Source organism: Arachis ipaensis, chromosome B05 (genome assembly GCF_000816755.2).
Source record: "Arachis ipaensis cultivar K30076 chromosome B05, Araip1.1, whole genome shotgun sequence".
Classification (NCBI taxonomy): Eukaryota; Viridiplantae; Streptophyta; class Magnoliopsida; order Fabales; family Fabaceae; genus Arachis; species Arachis ipaensis.
The window spans coordinates 63,939,542-63,959,752 of record NC_029789.2 but is presented as its reverse complement, the minus strand read 5'-3'; the positions used below and the strand labels follow the sequence as shown (position 1 = coordinate 63,959,752).

At 38.2% G+C, this 20,211-nt stretch overlaps 1 protein-coding gene across 1 annotated transcript; it reads left to right on the top strand.

Annotated features, from left to right (window-relative positions):
- Positions 10,952-17,720, top strand: LOC107640659 (protein TRANSPARENT TESTA GLABRA 1-like). Its single transcript, XM_016344167.1, has 2 exons — positions 10,952-11,047; positions 17,394-17,720. Exons 1-2 carry the CDS (start codon positions 10,952-10,954, stop codon positions 17,718-17,720), a joined length of 423 nt encoding a protein of 140 aa, XP_016199653.1.

Here is a 20,211-nt window from a genome sequence, read left to right as displayed (position 1 = left end):
GAGACAAAGCATAGAAGGGGGAACAAGTGGTCCTATATCCTCACCGAGTGTTACAAAGTTTGACCAAGCAGTATCTCGAAGTATCCTCACTAAGATGTTTGTGACTGAAGAGATAGCTTTTCAATTTGTAGAAAGAAATGTGTTTCGAAGGCTTTTCCATAGCTTGCAGCCTAAGTTTAAAATTCCTTTGCATACTATATTGGCACGTGATATACTTTCTCTTTATGATATAGAGAAAATGAAGTTACAAAGTTATCTCTCTTATCATTGTCAAAAAGTGTGCCTTACAACTGACACTTGGATGACGTTGAGTCAAAAATTGACTTATATGTCTCTAGCGGCATACTTTATTGACAATGATTGGAAGTTGCAAAAGAGGATATTGAATTTTTGTCAGGTTGAGGGTCATTCAGGAGATGTACTTGGTAGAGCTATTGAAGGTTGTTTGGATGCTTGGAAATTGCATCAAGTTTTTACTGTAACGGTTGATAACGCAACTTCTAATGATGGTGCAATTTTATACTTGAAAAAGAGATTAAATGCATGGAATAGTCTGGTTTTGAAGGGGGCTATCTTCATATGCGTTGTTGTGCTCATATCCTAAATTTGATAGTGAAAGATGGCTTGAAAGAGATTGATGATTCAATTACGAGAATTTTTAATGCAGTAAAATATGTCAAGTCATCTCCTATGAGAAGTGAAAGCTTCAAAGCATGCATTAAGTGGGAGGGCATCAATTATAAAGGGCTTGTTTCTTTGGATGTCCAAACTCGGTGGAATTCGACATATTTAATATTGGAGGCAGCATTGAAGCTTCGAGCGGCGTTTGATTTGCTTGAGTTGCAAGATGATAAATATATTAATGAGCTGAGCAAATCTTATGGTGTGCCTACAAATGATGATTGGACTTATGCGGAGTGAATTTTACCATTCTTGAAAATATTCTATAATGCTACATTGCACATTTCTAGGAGTTTGTATGTCACTAGTATTAAATACATGAAAAAAGTCTTTAGCATCGGAAGAAAAATGAAGTTGCATTGTGAAAATACTGATTTGAGCATAAGATTAATGGCGTCCAAGATGAAAAGGAAATATGATAAGTATTGGGGAACACCAAATGTCATTCACATGTTGTTGTTAATTGCAATTATGCTTGATCCATGTCACAAGTTGGATTTTGTAAATTGGATTTTGGATGAGTCATTTGGTGTTGAAAAGGGAGGAGAACTCAAGTAAAAATTTTCTACTTTCTTGAATTCCCTTTATAATCACTACCAAGGCAAAGAAGATGAATCTCAAAGTAATCAAGATGCAATGATTAATGAAGAGGATGAAGATGATATCCTAAATATTTATTTGCAGTCAACTTGACGTGATTTAGATGCTAAATCTGAACTTGACAGATATCTAAAAGAAGATTGTGAGGCTAGAAACAAGTCGGCAGAGTTGGATATTTTGGATTGGTGGAAGGGAAATTCAACCCGATTTCCTATTCTGAGAGTGCGTTTAGTACAGGAGGAAGGATTATTGACCCTTATCGAAGCTCCTTGACACCATATATGGTGGAAGCTCTTGTATGCACTCAAGATTGGGTAATAGATGACCTTTTTGGACTAATTAAAAATTTTGAAGAGATTGAAAAAGCTAAATAAGGTAATATACTTTTTTTTCTTATTGCTTGTTTGTTACTAATTGTTAGTTTTCTATAATTAATGAGATTTTTTTACGTAGGGAGAAATTCTTCAACAAATGTTGGCACGCTTGTTTCTTTTGAAGATGATTAGAATATTATAATGGGCCAAAATTGTGTTATATTGAATTAGTTTATTTTAACTTTATTTAGGTTAGTGTCATATTATATCATGTTTTGAATGTTGTCATTGAACAAAAAGTAAGACCATGCTTTAGTTAATTAGTATGTGCATAGTTTATGATTCTTTCAACTTTTAATTTAGAGAGAGAGAGGGGAGAGAGAAAGCAGAAGGGGAAGAAAGAGAGAGAGGGGGGGAGAGAGAGAAAGCGGAAGGGAGAGAGAGAGAAAAAAGGGGAGAGAGAGAGAGAGCAGAGAGAGAGAGAAAGAGAGAGAGAGAGAGAGAAGAAGAAGGGGAGAGAGGGGGAGAGAGGGTGTGAAAACTAGTTTTAGCCTCTAAACCAGTTTAAACTTATTTTTTTAATTAAAACCAGTTATATTTTTACAAAACTAGTTTAAACTGGTGCACTGTATTATAAACTGGTTTAAAACCAGTTTCTAATATGACAAAGCAGTTTGGTTCAGCTTTTAAACCATTTAAAATGGTTTAGTGCAGTTTCAGTTCAGTTTATGGAAAAATTGAAGCATGCACACCCTTGCTCGCCGGGTAGATGTGATGTGTGAGCATCTTGTACCCTTTTTCTTTTCATCTTCTAATTGTTTTTAGTTAGATTTTATTTTGTTTTACTTGATTTCAGTACAAAAATCCCCTTTGGATGCTACTTTGAGTTGTTTTGGTATTTTTATGATTTCAGGTGAGGAGCAGTTTGGTAGAGTGGTGCACGAAATTACAATCACACTTTTGCAATTCCGCACAACTAACCAGCAAGTGCACTGGGTCGTCCAAGTAATAAACCTTACCCGAGTAAGGGTCGATCCCACAGAGATTGTTGGCTTGAAGCAAGCTATGGTCATCTTGTAAATCTTAGTCAGGCGGATTCAAATGGTTATGGAGTTTTGATAATTAAAAGACAAAAGAAACATAAAATAAAGATAGAAGTACTTATGTAATTCATTGGTAGGAGTTTCAGATAAGCGTATGAAGATGCTATGTTCCTTCTGAATCTCTGCTTTCCTATTGCCTTCATCCAATCATTCATACTCCTTTCCATGGCAAGCTATATGTTGGGGGATCACCGTTGTCAATGGCTACCGTCCGTCCTCTCAGTGAAAATTGTCCAGCTACGGGTTACATAGGGCTAATCATTTGTCGGTTCTCACTTGTGTTGGAATAAGATCCAATGATCCTTTTGCGCACTGTCACTGCGCCCAACAGTCATGAGTTTGAAGCTCGTCACAGTCATCCCATCCCAGATCCTACTCGAAATACCACAGACAAGATTTAGACTTTCCGGATCTCAAGAATGCTGCCAATTGATTCTAGCTTATACCACGAAGACTCTGATTTCACGGAATTGAAAGGCTCTGTTGTCAGGAGAGGCAATCATGCGTCGTGAACTAGGAACCCAAGAGATACACACTCAAGCTCTTGCAGATAGAACGGAGGTGGTTGTCAGGCACGCGTTCATAAGGGAGGATGATGATGAGTGTCACGGATCATCACATCCATCAGGTTGAAGTACGAGTGAATATCTTAGAACAAGAATAAGTGTGAATTGAATAGAAAAGCAATAGTACTTCGCATTGATTCATGAGGAACAGCAGAGCTCCACACCTTAATCTATGAGGTGTAGAAACTTCACCGTTGTAAATACAAAAGTGATGAAGGTCCAGGCATAGCCGAATGGCCAGCTCCCAAAACATGATCAAGAGATCAAAAGTGATCCAAAGATAGTCTCAAAAATGATCTAAAGATACTAAATACAATAGTAAAAGGTCCTATTTATAATGAACTAGTAGCCTAGGATTTACAGAAATGAGTAAATGATGCAGAAATCCACTTCCGGGACCCACTTGGTGTGTGTTTGGGCTGATCATTGAAACTTTCACGTGCATAGGTTATTCTTGGAGTATAATGCCAACTCTGGTGCCAGTTTGGGCGTTAAATGCTGGTTTTAGTGCCAGTTCTAGCGTTTTACGCCAGAATTCTTTGGGTTGATTTTGAACGCCAGTTTGGGCCATCAAATCTCGGGCAAAGTATAGACTATTATATATTGCTAGAAAGCCCAGGATGTCTACTTTCTAAAGCAATTAAGAGCGCGCCAATTAGGCTTATGTAGCTCTAGAAAATCTACTTGGAGTGCAGGGAGGTCAGAATCCAACAGCATCTGCAGTCCTTTTTCAGCCTCTGAATCACATTTTTGCTCAGGTCCCTCAATTTCAGCCAAAAAAATACCTGAAATCACAGAAAAACACACAAACTCATAGTAAAGTCTAGAAATATGAATTTTGCATAAAAACTAATAAAAATATAATAAAAACTAACTAAATCATACTAAAAACTACCTAAAAATAGTGCCAAAAAGCGTATAAATTATCTGCTCATCATAGAGTGTGGAACTAAAGACAGAAAACTGGCAGCGTCCCCCTGGACGGGCATTTAGTGCCAGCAAGGGACACCAGCATGCACGAGTTTACTCCCTATGGGGTGTTAAATGCCCAATATGGCGTTTAACGCCAGCAGTGCTATCCGAATTCACTCTCTCTTTGGGTATCTCAAGTGGATTTAGCATTTATTAGTTATATATTTTTTTTGTAATTTTTATTTATAAACAATATCTTTTAGTCTTAGGATTTATTATTTTATTTTATTTTCATATCAAATTAGGATAGTATAAAAGGGAAGAGATTTCTTGTGATTCGGATCTTTTCTCTCCGCACGCACGTTTCTCAGAACCCTAGTTTCTCTATAAGTAATGAGCAACTAAACCTCTTGGTTAAGGTTAGGAGCTTTGTTTATTTCTATGGATTAAAATTATTGCTTTTTTATTTTAATTAAAATTATTGATTCAGTTTCAAGTATTGTTTTCAAGTATTGATTCAGTTGTCTGGTTACTTAGATTGGGTATTTTTCTTATTTTTGTTTATTTTATTTTTCCTTTAACTTTCAATTTCTGTCTTATTTATTTTCCTTTAATTTTGAATTTTAAGTTTGGTGTTTTCATAGCAATTTTCCCTTGTTAAAAATTTTTGAAAATATCAACCTTAGTCTTTGTTAAATTTGAGAATTAGTAGCTTAATTTTCCTTAATTATTTTCAGAAAATTTTATTCAATTTTTTCTCTACGTTATTATAATTCTGTTACATAGGATACCTCACTGGGAATCTTCTACACTCTGACATAGAGATTCCCATTCCTCTATGTTTTCTGTTTATGTGTGCAGGAACAGGAAGAGTTCACTATGGATCCGAATGAAAATGCACAACTTAGAAGAATCCTGGGCTTCTACATAGCCCTTACTCCAGATTTCTATGGAAGGAGTATCAGTGTACCTCCTATTGGAGCAAATGATTTCGAGCTCAACCCACAGCTGATCATCCTAGTGCAACAAACGTGCGTACACATGAGGGCATGCATACGCATGACCCTGAAACACTCCAAACTTCATTTCTTCATGAATTCTCCAATTTTGCATGTTTTTACCTCACCTTTTCAATTCGTACTTGCCTTGTAAGCCTGAAATCACTCAACAAACACATCAAGGTATCAAATGAAATTAAAGTGAATAAAATTTAACAAGTTAAAGGGCCTAAAAAGTATGTTTTCAATCTTAAGCATAATTTAGGATGAATTCACAAAACCATGCTATTTCAGTGAATAAATATGCTATAAGTTGATAAAATTCACTCATTTCAATATAAAATAAACCATCAATTTATGGTTTATCAATGGTGCACCACCATGCCACCATAGAGGGACGAGGGGCATTCACAGTAGAGATCGAGTTGATGAACTCTTAGATGATCTTTTTTTGGTTGCATTCCCAGTAAGTGTACCAGATTGTGTGGACAATGATGTTGATGGTGAGCACAAGGCCTCTGTGGTACCAGAACTTCACGAACTCCGATGAACCTTCGTACATCTTTGAGTCACGAAATGCATAATCAGAGATGTTCATTCTGTTAGAGTTCTGCTGCCACGACCTCTATGCCGCTGCCAGATCTGCCGCAAATAAAACCACCAACGCCAAGTTAGCAATATTGGAGTGAACAACACGTGTTTATTTTTTATTTGTTTTAGTAAATGGAAAACAACATAAAATCTTCATACGCATCATTCTTATCTTCAATGTCGTTCATGAGAGGGTACCAAAAATAGAGGCCAGAGGATTTTCTTCTCTTTAGGAGCACCTCGGATGGAAGAGCCACCAGTAAAGACTCTCTGAGAAGGAAGTACAAGGTTCTATCCAAAGATAAAGGTGGTAGTAATGGAGGGATGTGAAAGTTTGAGATTTGGGGAAAAGAAGATGATGGTTGAGTTGAGGTTGAAGATAAATGGTGGGGTAATTTGAAAATTTTATTAAAAAATCAACAAAAATTTAGGATTTGGGTACTGTTGTCACACAGAACCCATGGGTATAACATTAATTTTCTTTTTTTATGGGTACTTTTGTCAGCATTCATAAAGTTAATGGGTATAAATAGTTATTTTTTCGGTTAAAATAAAAGGGTAAGGGTAAGGAGAGTATAGAAATTTCATAAAAATTACAGACGAAATAAGTGATTTAGAATAATGCATGTAATAAAGTTATTTTAGAAACATAAAATATTTATTCGTTAACATATGAATGAGTTAAAATAAAAGTAAATGCCCATTATGATCCCTAGTTATCTGGGCGAGAGACTAAGCGTCCCCAACAATTGGAAATTACCCAAGCAATTATCACCCACCCAAGAAAATGGTATTCATGCTCCTTGGAATCAGTTGGAAAAAGGTGGAGTGTTGACGGATGAAGGGGTCTTCTACATGGAATTTTGTTCCTCTAAAATTGTGATAAATTAACCCTTATAAAGAACCCAAAATGACAATGTGAAGAACAAAGCTCATGTTCTTCAACAGCAACAAAATCCCCAAACCACAAGATGACCTCTCCCATAAAGCTCATATCCGCCCCTTCCTCCCTACTCTGCCACTGTGCCTTCAACCTCCTCGCCACCTCCAGCGGCTATGAAAGAGTGAAACTCTCGCGCGATCTAGAATTTTTGCAAATAAATTCACGTTGTGAGTATAGCTTCTAGACCGACAAGAATTCCTTTCTTACAAACGTTTTGGTTGTCACAAGTAACAAACCCAATAAAATTTATTAAACCGAAGTATTTAAACCTCGGGTTGTCTTCTCAAGAAATTGCAGGGAGGTGTTCTTATTATTAGCTATGGAAAAGGTAGAATTTTCAGTTTTTAAAATAAAGAACAAGTAATTTAAATGGCAGGGAAAATAAATTAATAATCAATAAAACTCTTGGCAAGGTTCGAAAATTTGGAAGTCCTATCCTAGTTATCCTTATCGATGGTGATGAGAATTTGAGTTTTAATCCCACTTAGTTAACCTTTACTAGAGCAAAGGAAAGTCAAGTGGACTAATTAGTTTGATCCTCAAGTCCTAGTCAATTCTTAAGAAAGGACTAGAGTTAGTGGAATTCAATTCAATTAGCAAAAATAACAATTATCAATCACGATGAGTTTGATAACTCAAGAGTCTCCAATTAATCAATTAAAGCCAAGAATAAAAAAAAACTAAATAAGAATCATAAATCTGAAATACCTCAATTTATATTAAATAAAGAAAATCCTAACATGAATGGTTCGTAAGCCAATTTGGCAACATAAGTAATCAACAAATAAAAGCATTAAAGTATCTGAAAGTAAGAGAGAAATATAAAGTAAAAGGAATATTGAACCTGTGACTAAAGATGAATTGAACTAAACTAATAGAAATCCTAAAATCCTAAATCCTAAGAGAGAGGGGAGAACCTCTCTCTCTAAAAACTACATCAAATCCTGAAATTATGAATGTATGATATATCCTTTGATTCCTCCATTCTCTGGCTTATATTCTGTGTTTCTGGATTCAGAATTGGGCCGAAAAAGGGTCCAGAAATCGCTGGGGGCATTTTCTGCAGATTCTGCACGTGGCGTCTGTCACGCGTCCGCGTAGGTCACACGGTCACGTCATCTGGAGTTCTGCTCTTCCACGCGGTCGTGTCGGTCACGCGTACGCGTCATTTGCGTTCTGCTCAAGGCATGCGTCCGCGTCAGTCACGCGTTCGTGTCGCTGCCTTTTCGCGCTAGGCACGCGGCTGCGTCGTCTATGCGTTCGCGTCGCTGCCTTTTTCTTCAAGACTCCATTTTTGTGCTTTCCTTCTATTTTTGTATGTTTTCTTTCTGTCCACTAAGCCATTCCTGCCTTAGGTGATCTGAAAGTACTCAACACACAAATCACGGCATCGAATGGCAATAAAGGGTAATTGAGATTAATATTTTTAAAGCATAGGAAACATGTTTTTCACGTATATCACATAATAAGGAAGGAAAAGTAAAACCATGCAATTTACATGAATAAGTGGGTGAGGGATTGAATAAGTCACTTAAATTGAGCACAAAATACATCATAAAATATGGGTTTATCAACCTCTCCACACTTAAACAATAGCATGTCCTCATGCTAAATCCAAGAGAAAGGGTAAAGTTAGAATGCTGGAATCTCATGCAATGCATTCTATTCTAAGTGCAACTACCTAAATGAATCATGCAATTCTAATTATTATCCACTTGTATATAAAGCTTACATGTAATTAAATTAATTCATATCCTCAAGGAATCATATATGCATAGCCAAACCCTAGATAATGTTAAAGCACTTCTACAATTGAGATGGGTAAAAGTATTTCACAAACTTGCAAGACAATTAACAATTAAGCAGAGATATATGGTGATGAGCTATTGAACCCTCACTGGATTTTGTGTTTACTCTCTAGTCACTCAGTGTTTATTGGGTTAATCACTCTATTCTTCTTTCTATCCTTGCTTTCTAAAACTTTGTTCTTCATCTAACCAATCAACAGATATGGAATACAGATATACAAAAATCATGAGGTCTTTTTCGAGGTTGTAATGGGGCCAAGGTAAAGGTAAGGGTATATGTATAAGGCTAAGTGAGCTAACAAAGTGAATCCTTGATTAGTCTAAGATCTCACCTAACATACATACTTTATATAATTTAAAGTTCCTTTACCTATTTACCCAAATTTTCCCACTTTGTATTACAAGCTCATGCATTAATTTTAAATTTTGTAATTTTGTCCCATGTGCATTGATTTTTATTTTGCATTTGGGGAATTTTTGTATCCCCTTATTTAAATACTGAAAATATAAAATTATTATTTATTTATTTTTTGTTATTATTATTTTTTTATGCACATGGTAATTTAGTTATTTTGATTTCACATGAGCATGCTTCCCAAATTTCTGAAGTAACTTATTCATTTTAAATCCCTACTTTGTTTCTATCATCCCATGTTCCCATAAAATTTCCCACACTTAAATTGTACACAATATCTATCTTAAGCTAACCAAGGATTCAACTTGGAATTTTTATTTTGTTTTTCTGCTTAAGGCTAGTAATGTGGTTATAGAACAAGAGAGGATTAAAAGGCTCAAGGGGGCTAATCAAAGGTGATGTAAAAGGTAGGCTAAATTGGGATAAGTGAGAAAAAATTCAAATGATGGCCTCAATCATCTCTTGGTATGTATCTATATTCTATATTGGACATATAGATTAAAACAAAGTAAAGAACATCAGAATGAAAAAGAAGGGCAAAACACACAGGAATAAAATTTATGGTTTGAATGTAACCATACAATTAAGCTCAAAACTCACAGGCTGTGTGTTCTCCAGCTCAAAAACCATATATCAGTTATGTATGTCATGCAAGTAGAAATCAAGAGTTCTCATTATTCTCAATGTAAATATTAGGGTGGCTTTTAAAATCTTAGTGTTCCTCCTTGATGAAATGTTGTTAACTAACTAACATGTAATGCTATATATACAAGGTGTGTGGATTGTTTTAATTTACTAAAGTTTCTAGTTTACTCCTTTTTACTTTCAATTAAACCAAACTAATATATGCTAAAAGGGTAAACTATACTAATTAATCCACATATTCTATAACTAATAAGTTTAGAATTGCAAACTAAACTAAATGTCTAAGATATAAACTAAAGTGCAAAATACAGAAATAAAGTAAAAATACAGCAAAAGAACAATGTGTAAGTACTGAAAAATAAAAATAAAAATAAAAATACAGAAAAACAAACAAGATAGGATAGAAGAGTCTGTAGTGGTTCACCAAAAAGATAAGCCAGGGATGGCGACCTCCCCACATTTAAAATATAGCATCGTCCTCGATGCTCACTCAAGCTGGGTGTGAAGAAGCATCATCACCGGAAGTATGTGCTGCTAGTGTCTCTGTGGTGGCCTGAGGGTCTGCAGGCTGGATAAGTGTAGGAGGATCTGTCTGCTGTAGTGGAGGCGCTGATTGTAGAGGAATCTCCGAATCTGCGGCCTGGAGCTGGTGGTGCTCCTCATGATGTGGCGCAGCCTGCTCTTGTCCTGCCTGCTGGTGCACGAAATTGTGTTCCATGTTCTTTGTACTTGTGTGAGATTAACAATATATAATTGTATTGAATCCTCATTGTGGCTCTATGTGTGGACACAAGAACTATGCTCTGTTCTGGCGTTTGAACGCCAGACAGATGCTTCTCCAGGGTGTGATTTTTCTTCTGCTGTTTTTGATTCCATTTTTGAATTTTTTGTTTATTTTGTGACTCCACATGATCATGAACCTAAGAAAACATGAAAAACAATAAAAATAAGAATTAGATAAACATTGGGTTGCCTCCCAACAAGCGCTTCTTTAATGTCAATAGCTTGATCTCAATTTCAGCCAGAAAATACCTGAAATCACAGAAAAACACACAAACTCATAGTAAAGTCCAGAAATGTGAATTTAACATAAAAACTAATGAAAACATCCCTAAAAGTAACTAGATCCTACTAAAAACATACTAAAAACAATGTCAAAAAGCGTATAAATTATCCGCTCATCACCTGCTCAGCCTGGGCATGTGTTTCCGCCTCATGGTCGCTCGCCTCCGCCTCAGATGTATCAGAAGGGGTGTTAGGCTCGGAGGGGATGTCGCTGCTGGATCGGATCATCAACTTAAGGTGCTCATAGCGCTGCTTGTTGCGACGCTCTATATGATCCAGGCAGGCAAAGAGTCGATGCACCAGATGATAAATGGGCTCAGGAGCAGGTGGATGTGCAGTGGATTGGGCTGGTGCAGTAGTGGAGGCAGATGGGGCAGATGAAGATGTGGCTGCCTCACCAGAAGCAGTGAGAAATGGGGGTCTATAGCCCAAAGCCTGAAACTTCCTGCTGTGAGGAATGATCTTCTTGCAGTCTGCAGCAGTCGGTTTCGCATCAGCCAGCTCCCAAGGCACGTCAGCTCGGCAACCTAGCTGGGTGATCAGATAAGGGAAAGGGAGAATGCCTCTGACATAGACCCTGACCATATAATGCCTGATGAAACGTGGAAGATACAGGTCCTTACCCTCCATCACACACCAGATGAGGGTGATCATAGCAGCGGGCAGCTCTATCTCATGAGTGCTCAGCATCACGTAGTTGCTCAGAATCTGGTGCTAGAGCCGAGCCTCATCATTCAGGTAAATCAGCCTGATTCCCTTAGGCATTGCTGTATTCTTTCCCATGACCCATGGGACAGTATGATCAAGAGCTATTCTCTGCTTGACAGCATCCTAGTCAAATTTCATAAATCTCATATCCTCTTTAGCCTTTTGGTAACCGTCAGGCTGATCTGACTTAGGCAGAAGGTGGAGGATGTCCTCAATAGCTTCCTCAGTGACCAAAATCTGTTTCCTTCTGAGGTGCACTGCATCCAGGGAAGTCTTGAAATAGTTACAGTAAAATTCTCTGACCCAGGAAGCATTGACCTCTGTCAAGTTTCTTTCCAAGAAGAACCAGCCTCTCTGTTTTATCTGTTCGGAGGTGTACTGCTGTAGTTCTTCTGGAACTTTTAGAGTTCTTTCCAGGTACAGGTTCCTAGAAGTGGCAAACACTGGATACTTAAGCTCACAGTATTTGTTTGCAAATTTAACTGGATCTGTGGCAGTGAGGAGCTGGTCAGCCTTCTCCTGCGGGGTAAAGTACTTTTCCTGCCAAGAGTCATCATGCAAAATGTTCAGGATGGACATAGAGGATTCGCCTCTTTTCCTTTTGCCAGTGGTTGCTTTGCCCTTTCCTTTACGCTGAGGGTCAGACATCCTGAGAAGCAGAAATTCCAGGATATAATTGAAGAACAAAAGCAGAAAAATAAGTAGGAAAATAGAATAATAGCAATATAAGCACATAGTGGCAAAAGAGCAAGAGAAGCAAGAAATGAGTTGAATATATGTGCACTTTGGATTGTATAAGAGGGATAAAGTCTGAAAAGAAAAAAAAATGCAATCCAAAATATATGATAAGTGAAATTCAAGTTAAATAGGAAAAATAAATATTATGCCCTGAGTTAGAAAGTTGAAGTAGTTAGGAGGTAAAAAGGAGGTTAGAAAGTGGAAAGCAGTGAGTTAGTAAAAGAAAGTTAAAGTGAGTGGCATGATAAATATTTCCTAGGTAACAATAAATTCACAAATTTAAAGAATAATCAACTAATATTCGAGCAAAAATTTCAGTGTATTGATGATAATTCAGAAGGATAGAAAAGTTGCAAAACTAACATGAAATCATCAATAGTGCAAGTTATCAACTAGGGGATCAAAAGGAATAAGAATGCTAGCCCGGGTAGTCATGAATTGGTTTGGTTGTAGCCAAGCAAGGAAAAATAGTAAGTTTCCAAACTCAATACATGAAAACAATTTGCAGAAAATTGGACAGCATTCCGGCTAAAATTGGATGTTCCCGAGTAATAAACAGTAAGAAAAATAGTTCACATGAGATAAAAAAGAAATGCTGCAAAGAGTCATAAACAGTAGGAACAGTAAAGAATAGTCTAATATCATCATAAAACATTAAGGAATAGCATATGAATAGTATTAACATCACAGCCAGATCAAAATTGCAGAATAGGGAAAACAAGTAACAAGAACGGCGCAATTATCAGGCCTAAATCCACTAACCACATCCTAGCTACCTAACCACCTAGAATCCACTACAAACATGCATCTCTAACTATCCTAAATTGAATAGAATCTGAAAAATATGCAACTAACTATGGAAGATAGAGAAATCGGTGGAACCTGGTATGTGTATAAACAGAGGTAAGGGTAGAGAGATAGTGGTGGTGATGTGGCGGCACTGGGGTGAGCACGGCAGCGCGGTGGTGGAGCAGGGGCGGGTTGGAGGTTGGGGTTTGGGTTGGGCGAGGGGGAGAGGAAGGAAGAAGGGGGCGAGGGTTGTGGTGCAAGTAATAAGAACATGAAAGAGCGGTGTAACAACAGCATGAACAGTGAAGAACAGCATATGAACAGTATAAATATCACAGCCAGACCAAAATTGCAGAATAGGTAAAACAAGCAACAAGTACGGCGCAATTATCAGGCCTAAATCCACTAACCACATCCTAGCTACCTAACCACCTAGAATCCAGTACAACATGCATCTCTAACTATCCTAAGTTTGAACATAAACTGAAAAATATGGAACTAAATATGAATGAAAGAAAAATGGCGTTCGGCGGAACCTGGTAGGCGTATGAACTAAGGTTGGGATTAGAGAGATGGTGGTGGTGAAGTGGTGGTGCTGGGAGGGGGCACAGTGGCGCTGGGGCGGAACAGGGTGGCGCGGAGGTGGAGCAGGTTAGGTTGGAGGGTGGGGTTTGGGTTGGGTGAGGGGTTGTGATGGTGGGAGGAGTGGCGCTGGCAGCGGGGTGGTCGGGGCTGGCCGCGGTGGGGGGCAGTGGCGGAGGAGGGCGGCGGGGGGTGAGAGGAGAAGAAGGGGAGAAAGAAGAGAAGGGGGTGTCACGGGGTGGTCTGGGTGGTTAGGTGCGGTGCGGAAGTCGGGTCTGGCGCGGTGGTCGACGATGGTGGGCAGCTGGTGCGGTGGTGGTTGCAGAGGAGGGAGGGAGTTGCAGAGAAGAGAAGAAGAAGGGGGGTATGGGGCGCGACGGGTAGGGTTTCGCGTGAAAGGGGTTAGTATTTTTGAATCCACACGAATGCGTGGAGCATTCGATCGCGTGACTAGGGTGAAATGGGTTTGACGCGGTCCCGTGAGGCACGCGACCGCGTTGCTGAAAATTGTGCTAAACGCACACTTCCAGTGTCGTTTCAGCGCAACTCTCTGTCTCCATTTAGGGGCCATAATATCCATGCGATGCGGACGCGTTGCTCACGCTTTCGCGTGGGATGAGTGTTTTGCAAGTGATGCGTTCGCGTCAGGGACGCGAACACGTCGGCCGTTTTGTGCTAAACGCACACCAGCCGCATGATTCCAGCCCAACTTTCTGGGCGTTGGATCTTTACGTCGATTTCCTTCTCACACCCACGCGTGACCTGCGCGCTCGCGTGGGGTGAACTCTTCTTTTTTTTATGCAATTATGTAGTATGCAATATGCAGTGCTAATGTAGATGCTATGAATACTTCCAGGTTCAATGAAAATAAAATAAAATAAAAACAAATAACATGAAATAAAATTGAAAAAGAAACGATCATACCATGGTGAGTTGTCTCCCACCTAGCACTTTTAGTTAAAGTCCTTAAGTTGGACATTTGATGAGTTTCCTGTTATGGTGGCTTGTGCTTAAATTCATCCAGAAATCTCCACCAATGTTTGGAATGCTAACAGCCTCCGGGGTCCCAAACTAGGCATGTAAAGCTTTTGAGCAGCTTCAAACAGATTCTCAGGCTCCCGGGGTGACAAATGTCAAAATAGATTCCAGGATCCCAAACTTTGCTTTTAAATCCGCCTTTGTCTTTATCTATATTCTTCCATCCGGGCAGTTTAGAAATTGTATTCTCACCAAGATGACCAAACGCCTTCTGAGACCCATTCAATTGAACTTGATACCAATCCTTGCACTTCAAATTGAAGCGTGGAACCTTATTGAATCTTGCACACCAGCTCTGAGTACGAGCCATTTCCCTCTTACTCTTAAAGCCGCAAAGAGCTCTAAGCTGGCCATCTGTTTCAAGCAAACCATATTCAAGTGAAAAAGTAAAGATAAAGGTTAAGGATTGTACCCACTTGAAGCTTGTATTAGGTGGTAATGGCCTTGGGATAGGTGTTTCCAGTGGTTCTGTAAGTTCTACTCCCTTGTATTCTTCTGTGAATTCCTCCACTTCCTTGCAAAATTTTTCAACTGCAACTGCATCTTGATCAAAGTCTTCTATGTCTTCCTCGTCACTCAAGTCATAAGTTGGAGGTTGAGAGAAATCTACCTCGACATCATCTTCGTATTCACTTGGATGAGGTTCTTCAGGTTCAAGGAGTTCAAGGAGTTCCAATACAAAACCATGCTCCTCATTGTCCACCGAAGTTTCTAATGTCTCCTTCATGCTTCGCTCTTCTTTTGATTCTCCACATGTAGCCATTGGAGTACTTTGAGTGCTCAGATGTTGGGAAGCTAATTTATTTACTACCTCAGTTAAGGCAGTAGTGAGTTCCAGTACGTCCCTTTGCATCTTCACTTGTCCTTGAAGAAGAACACGAAGGTTGTCACCCATTGAAGATTGGGGTAGATATGAGGGTTCATTGGTTGGGGAAAAGGGTTCATAATAAGAATGTGGTGGTTCTTGGGAGTAATTGGATTGGAATTGTGGTGGATAAGGACCATATGGTGGTGAATGGTAAAAAGGAACTTGTGAGTGTGGCGGTTCAAATCTATGTTAAGAGGGTGGTTCATAAGCACAGGGTGGAACTTGTTGGTAACTACAAGAGGGTCCACCATATCTATCAGCTTGGTATGCATTGTAGAACGGTCGTCGTCTGTGATACTGTGGAGGGTGTTGTTACCTAAAGGGTTGATCAAGACCTCGTGGCTCCATCCATCTTCGGTTGTTCTGACCTTGATGCATGTTCCTGCTATAACTTTCATTCCCTTCAACAATATTAGAACCAAACTCAAAGCGAGAGGGGTGAGAACTCATGGTAGCTAATAAGAATTAAAAAAAATGAAAACAGAAACAAATAAACAAGCAGAAGAAAAATATTTACAATAACCAATAATAAGGCACACGTTTGCAACTCCCCGGCAACGGCGCCATTTTGAAAGAGCAAAACTCTCGCGCGATCTAGAATTTTCGCAAATAAATTCACGTTGTGAGTATAGCTTCTAGACCGACAAGAATTCCTTTCTTACAAACGTTTTGGTTGTCACAAGTAACAAACCCAATAAAATTTATTAATCCGAAGTATTTAAACCTCGGGTCGTCTTCTCAAGGAATTGCAGGGAGGTGTTCTTATTATTAGCTATGGAAAAGGTAGAATTTTGTGTTTTTAAAATAAAGAACAAGTAATTTAAATGGAAGAGAAAATAAATTAATAATCAATAAAATTCTTGGCAAAGTTCGAAAATTTGGAAGTCCTATCCTAGTTATCCTTATCGATGGTGATGAGAATTTGAGTTTTAATCCCACTTAGTTAACCTTTACTAGAGCAAAGAAAAGTCAAGTGGACTAATTAGTTTGATCCTCAAGTCCTAGTCAATTCTTAAGAAAGGACTAGAGTTAGTGGAATTCAATTCAATTAGCAAAAATAACAATTATCAATCACGATGAGTTTGATAACTCAAGAGTCTCCAATTAATCAATTAAAGCCAAGAATATAAAAAAACTAAATAAGAATCATAAATCTGAAATACCTCAATTTATATTAAATAAAGAAAATCCTAACATGAATGATTCGTAAGCCAATTTGGCAACATAAGTAATCAAAAAATAAAAGCATTAAAGTATCTGAAAGTAAGAGAGAAATATAAAGTAAAAGGAATATTGAACCTGCGACTGAAGATGAATTGAACTAAACTAATAGAAATCCTAAAATCCTAATTCCTAAGAGAGAGGAGAGAACCTCTCTCTCTAAAAACTACATCTAATCCTGAAATTATGAATGTATGATATATCCTTTGATTCCTCCATTCTCTGGGTTATATTCTGTGTTTCTGGATTCAGAATTGGGCCGAAAAAGGGAACAGAAATCGCTGGGAGTGTTTTCTGCAAATTCTGCACGTGGCGTCTGTCACGCGTCCGCGTAGGTCACGCGGTCGCGTCATCTGGAGTTCTGCTGTTCCACGCGGTCACGTTGGTCACGCGTACGCGTCATTTGCGTTCTGCTCAAGGCACGCGTCCACATCAGTAACGCGTTCGCCTCGCTGCCTTTTCGCGCTAGGCACGCGGCTGCGTCGTCCATGCGTTCGCGTCGCTGCCTTTTTCTTCAAAACTCCATTTTTGTGCTTTCCTTCCATTTTTGTATGTTTCCTTTCTGTCCGCTAAGCCATTCCTGCCTTAGGAGATCTGAAAGTACTCAACACACAAATCACAGCATCGAATGGTAATAAAGGGTAATTGAAATTAATATTTTTAAAGCATAGGAAACATGTTTTTCACGTATATCACATAATAAGGAAGGGAAAGTAAAACCATGCAATTTACATGAATAAGTGGGTGAGGGATTGAATAAATCACTTAAATTGAGCACAAAATACATCATAAAATATGGGTTTATCAGGCTACCTTTGCCTCTGGGAGATCCGTAAATCCTCTATCGAGGCCTTATCCCTTTTCAACAATAGCAACACTAGCGAGTCCTCTCCCCTCTCACCTCTTCATTTGGAATGACATCGATCCAAAATGCATCGGAACTTCAAGCATTGACACCACCTTCACAATCTGGGACATCGAAAAGGGCGTCATTGAAATGCAGCTCATTGAGTACGATAAAGAGGGAGAGAGGGTGATGTTTGTCTTTTTTACATCAATTTCTACATATGGATCTACTCGAATCTTCGATTTGAGGGATAAAGAGCACTCCACGATCATCTATGAGAGCCCTTAGACTGATATGCCATTGCTGCTTTTAGTGTGGAACATGCAGGATTTGAGGTGCATTGACCTGGAGCAAGCGAAATGAATCACAATCCTTGCTACTGCCTAGGCATCACAAACATACATTCATTCATTAATCATCATATCATTATACATCATGAATTTTGCCACCGTTCACAACATATATAACATTACATCACTTCCTTATTCATCATCATCTACTTTACCTCTTTCTTCATCAACCAGTTATCTTTCTCACAGTCTTAATGATACTTTACTACCCAAAAAATTCACCTACCAGGCTTTAAACATGAGTTAAAAGGATTTTGAAAACTAGAGGTTTGGTTTAAAAACCTTAAAATTTTATTTTTGGAAAAATAGAGGTCCGTGTACGCATCCCTTGCCCGCGTATGCGGAGGTGGCTTTTGGCCCATTCGTATACGCACGCATCATCTCGCGTACGTGGGACATCCAACCCGAACAGAATGCCCGCGCCGCGTGTGAGGCTTCCGTATGCGAGTTATGCAGGGTTGCCAAAATTATAAGTATTGCAGAATTTCAGTTTTACATACCGAACTTTCGACGCGCATAATTTTTTTGTTTAAAAATATTTTTCATCCGTTCTTTAAAACCTCTAGGACCAAAATTTCATTCTAGATATATTTGATAAAAATCAGAGGTCCGGAGGCCGAGTTATGACTCGTCGAAGTTAGTCAAAAATCAAAGATTTCATTAAATTACAAACCTCAGCTTTCAAAACATTTAAATCCAAACGCCTAGTAAAACATACCAAATGTGCCTCCAACCAGGTTCAACCCTTCATCAACACCCCTCATCTTCTTCATACATACCAATTTACAATTATAATTCCATTTCAACACAATAATCCATATCCAAAGAAACATTATACAAAATCATCAACAACATGCATATACACTTCATCAATCTCCACAAAATTTACATTATTTCACCAACAACAACCTTAATTCTCCAAGCCTAAAAAATACCAACCAATCCCAAATCATCAACCACATCATCATTTCAACAAACATCATCATTATCATTTACCAATCTTCACATACAATATTACACATCACAATATCATAACCTCAACCACAATCTTAACATTACTAACCCTCATACATATTTACCAATTTCAATAATCAACATCATAAATAATTCAACATTATCCTACAGTCAACTAATCTAAATTTTAATGACACGTTATATTTTAGTTACGAGAAACTGAAATCATACCTTGGTCGATTTTCTGTTAATCCTGGAACACCTCAAACGTGCACCGCACCACAAGCTCCACCACTTTAGTCCCTCACTAACGAACCCAGCCTCCAAGGTTAACCTTCTAGCTTCCAGTTTCTCAAATTGACTCCATTCAACAACTAATTTCAATCTAACATCATAATTTTTACTATAATCAATATAGAGTTCACTAATTCAACATTCCACAAGGGTTTTGAGGGTGCTTACCTGACCCACAACTCAAGCGAGCTAGATCCGACAATACCCGCAAGTTAATTCGAACCTAAACACCAAAATTACATAAAATTCAACCAAATTACTCATTCAATTTCAAAACTGAGAAGGAGAAATTGAAAAAGAAGATGGGACTTCCTCATCAAATCAACTAATGGGCTTTGTAGAGTTCGACGCTGCGATCGCGTGGTCGTAAATGGTGCGGCGATCGAAACTCCAAATCAAAAGTTATGTGAATTTGAAACTTTGCCAAGGGTTTGGAAAGTTCTTCTTCTTCTCCCCTATGTGCTCAACGTGAATTTGCATTTGAGGGAGAGAGAAGATGGCTGAAGCCATCTTTATTTGGTGGTAAAGTTGGGCCTTGGGCCCATTATGGGCCCGATTCACTTGGTTCGGTCCGTTCGGCCCAATCTTGGGCCAAAATCTTTAAAATTAGTGTCAAAATTCATGTTTTAATTAATTCTACCTTATTAAACTATTAAATTTAATTTTCTAATTTTTTGATTAATAATTAATTTATTAACTAATTATTCATTAATTACTCGGGGTTTACACATTTGTTTTGTTGGGGATGATGCTTAAGCTCTAATTTGGAAATTGCCTACTAAAATTGGGCCTAATGGGATTGATCAAATGTTTGTGTATTCTGTTGGGATTTTTTTCTTCACATTATCAATTTTGGGCTCTTTGTAGGGGGTCGAATTGTTCTGATTTCGGAGGAACGAAATTCCACATGGAAGACCCACTGCATATTAATACTCCACTGTTTTCCAACTGTTGCAAGGGGTGAAAACACCATTTTTCTAGGTGGGTGAGGACTTCTTGGGTAATTTTCAATTGTTTGGGGTGCTTAGTCCCTCATCCAAATGGTTAGAGACCGAAATGGGCATTTATTTTTAAAATTATTTTATTTTAACATTCAAAATGATCAAATTAATTTCTTTTATTTTGAAAAACTAAAATCTAAATCTCAATTATCTAAATTAAATTATATAAAATTCTCATTT

Bases quoted from the DNA above. Each gene is read 5' to 3' on its own strand.
- LOC107640659 (XM_016344167.1), top strand. From the start codon at position 10,952: ATGGGCTCAGGAGCAGGTGGATGTGCAGTGGATTGGGCTGGTGCAGTA. The intron at 11,048-17,393 runs GTGAGAAATGGG...TGGGTTTATCAG, and splicing joins TGGCTGCCTCACCAGAAGCA to GCTACCTTTGCCTCTGGGAG.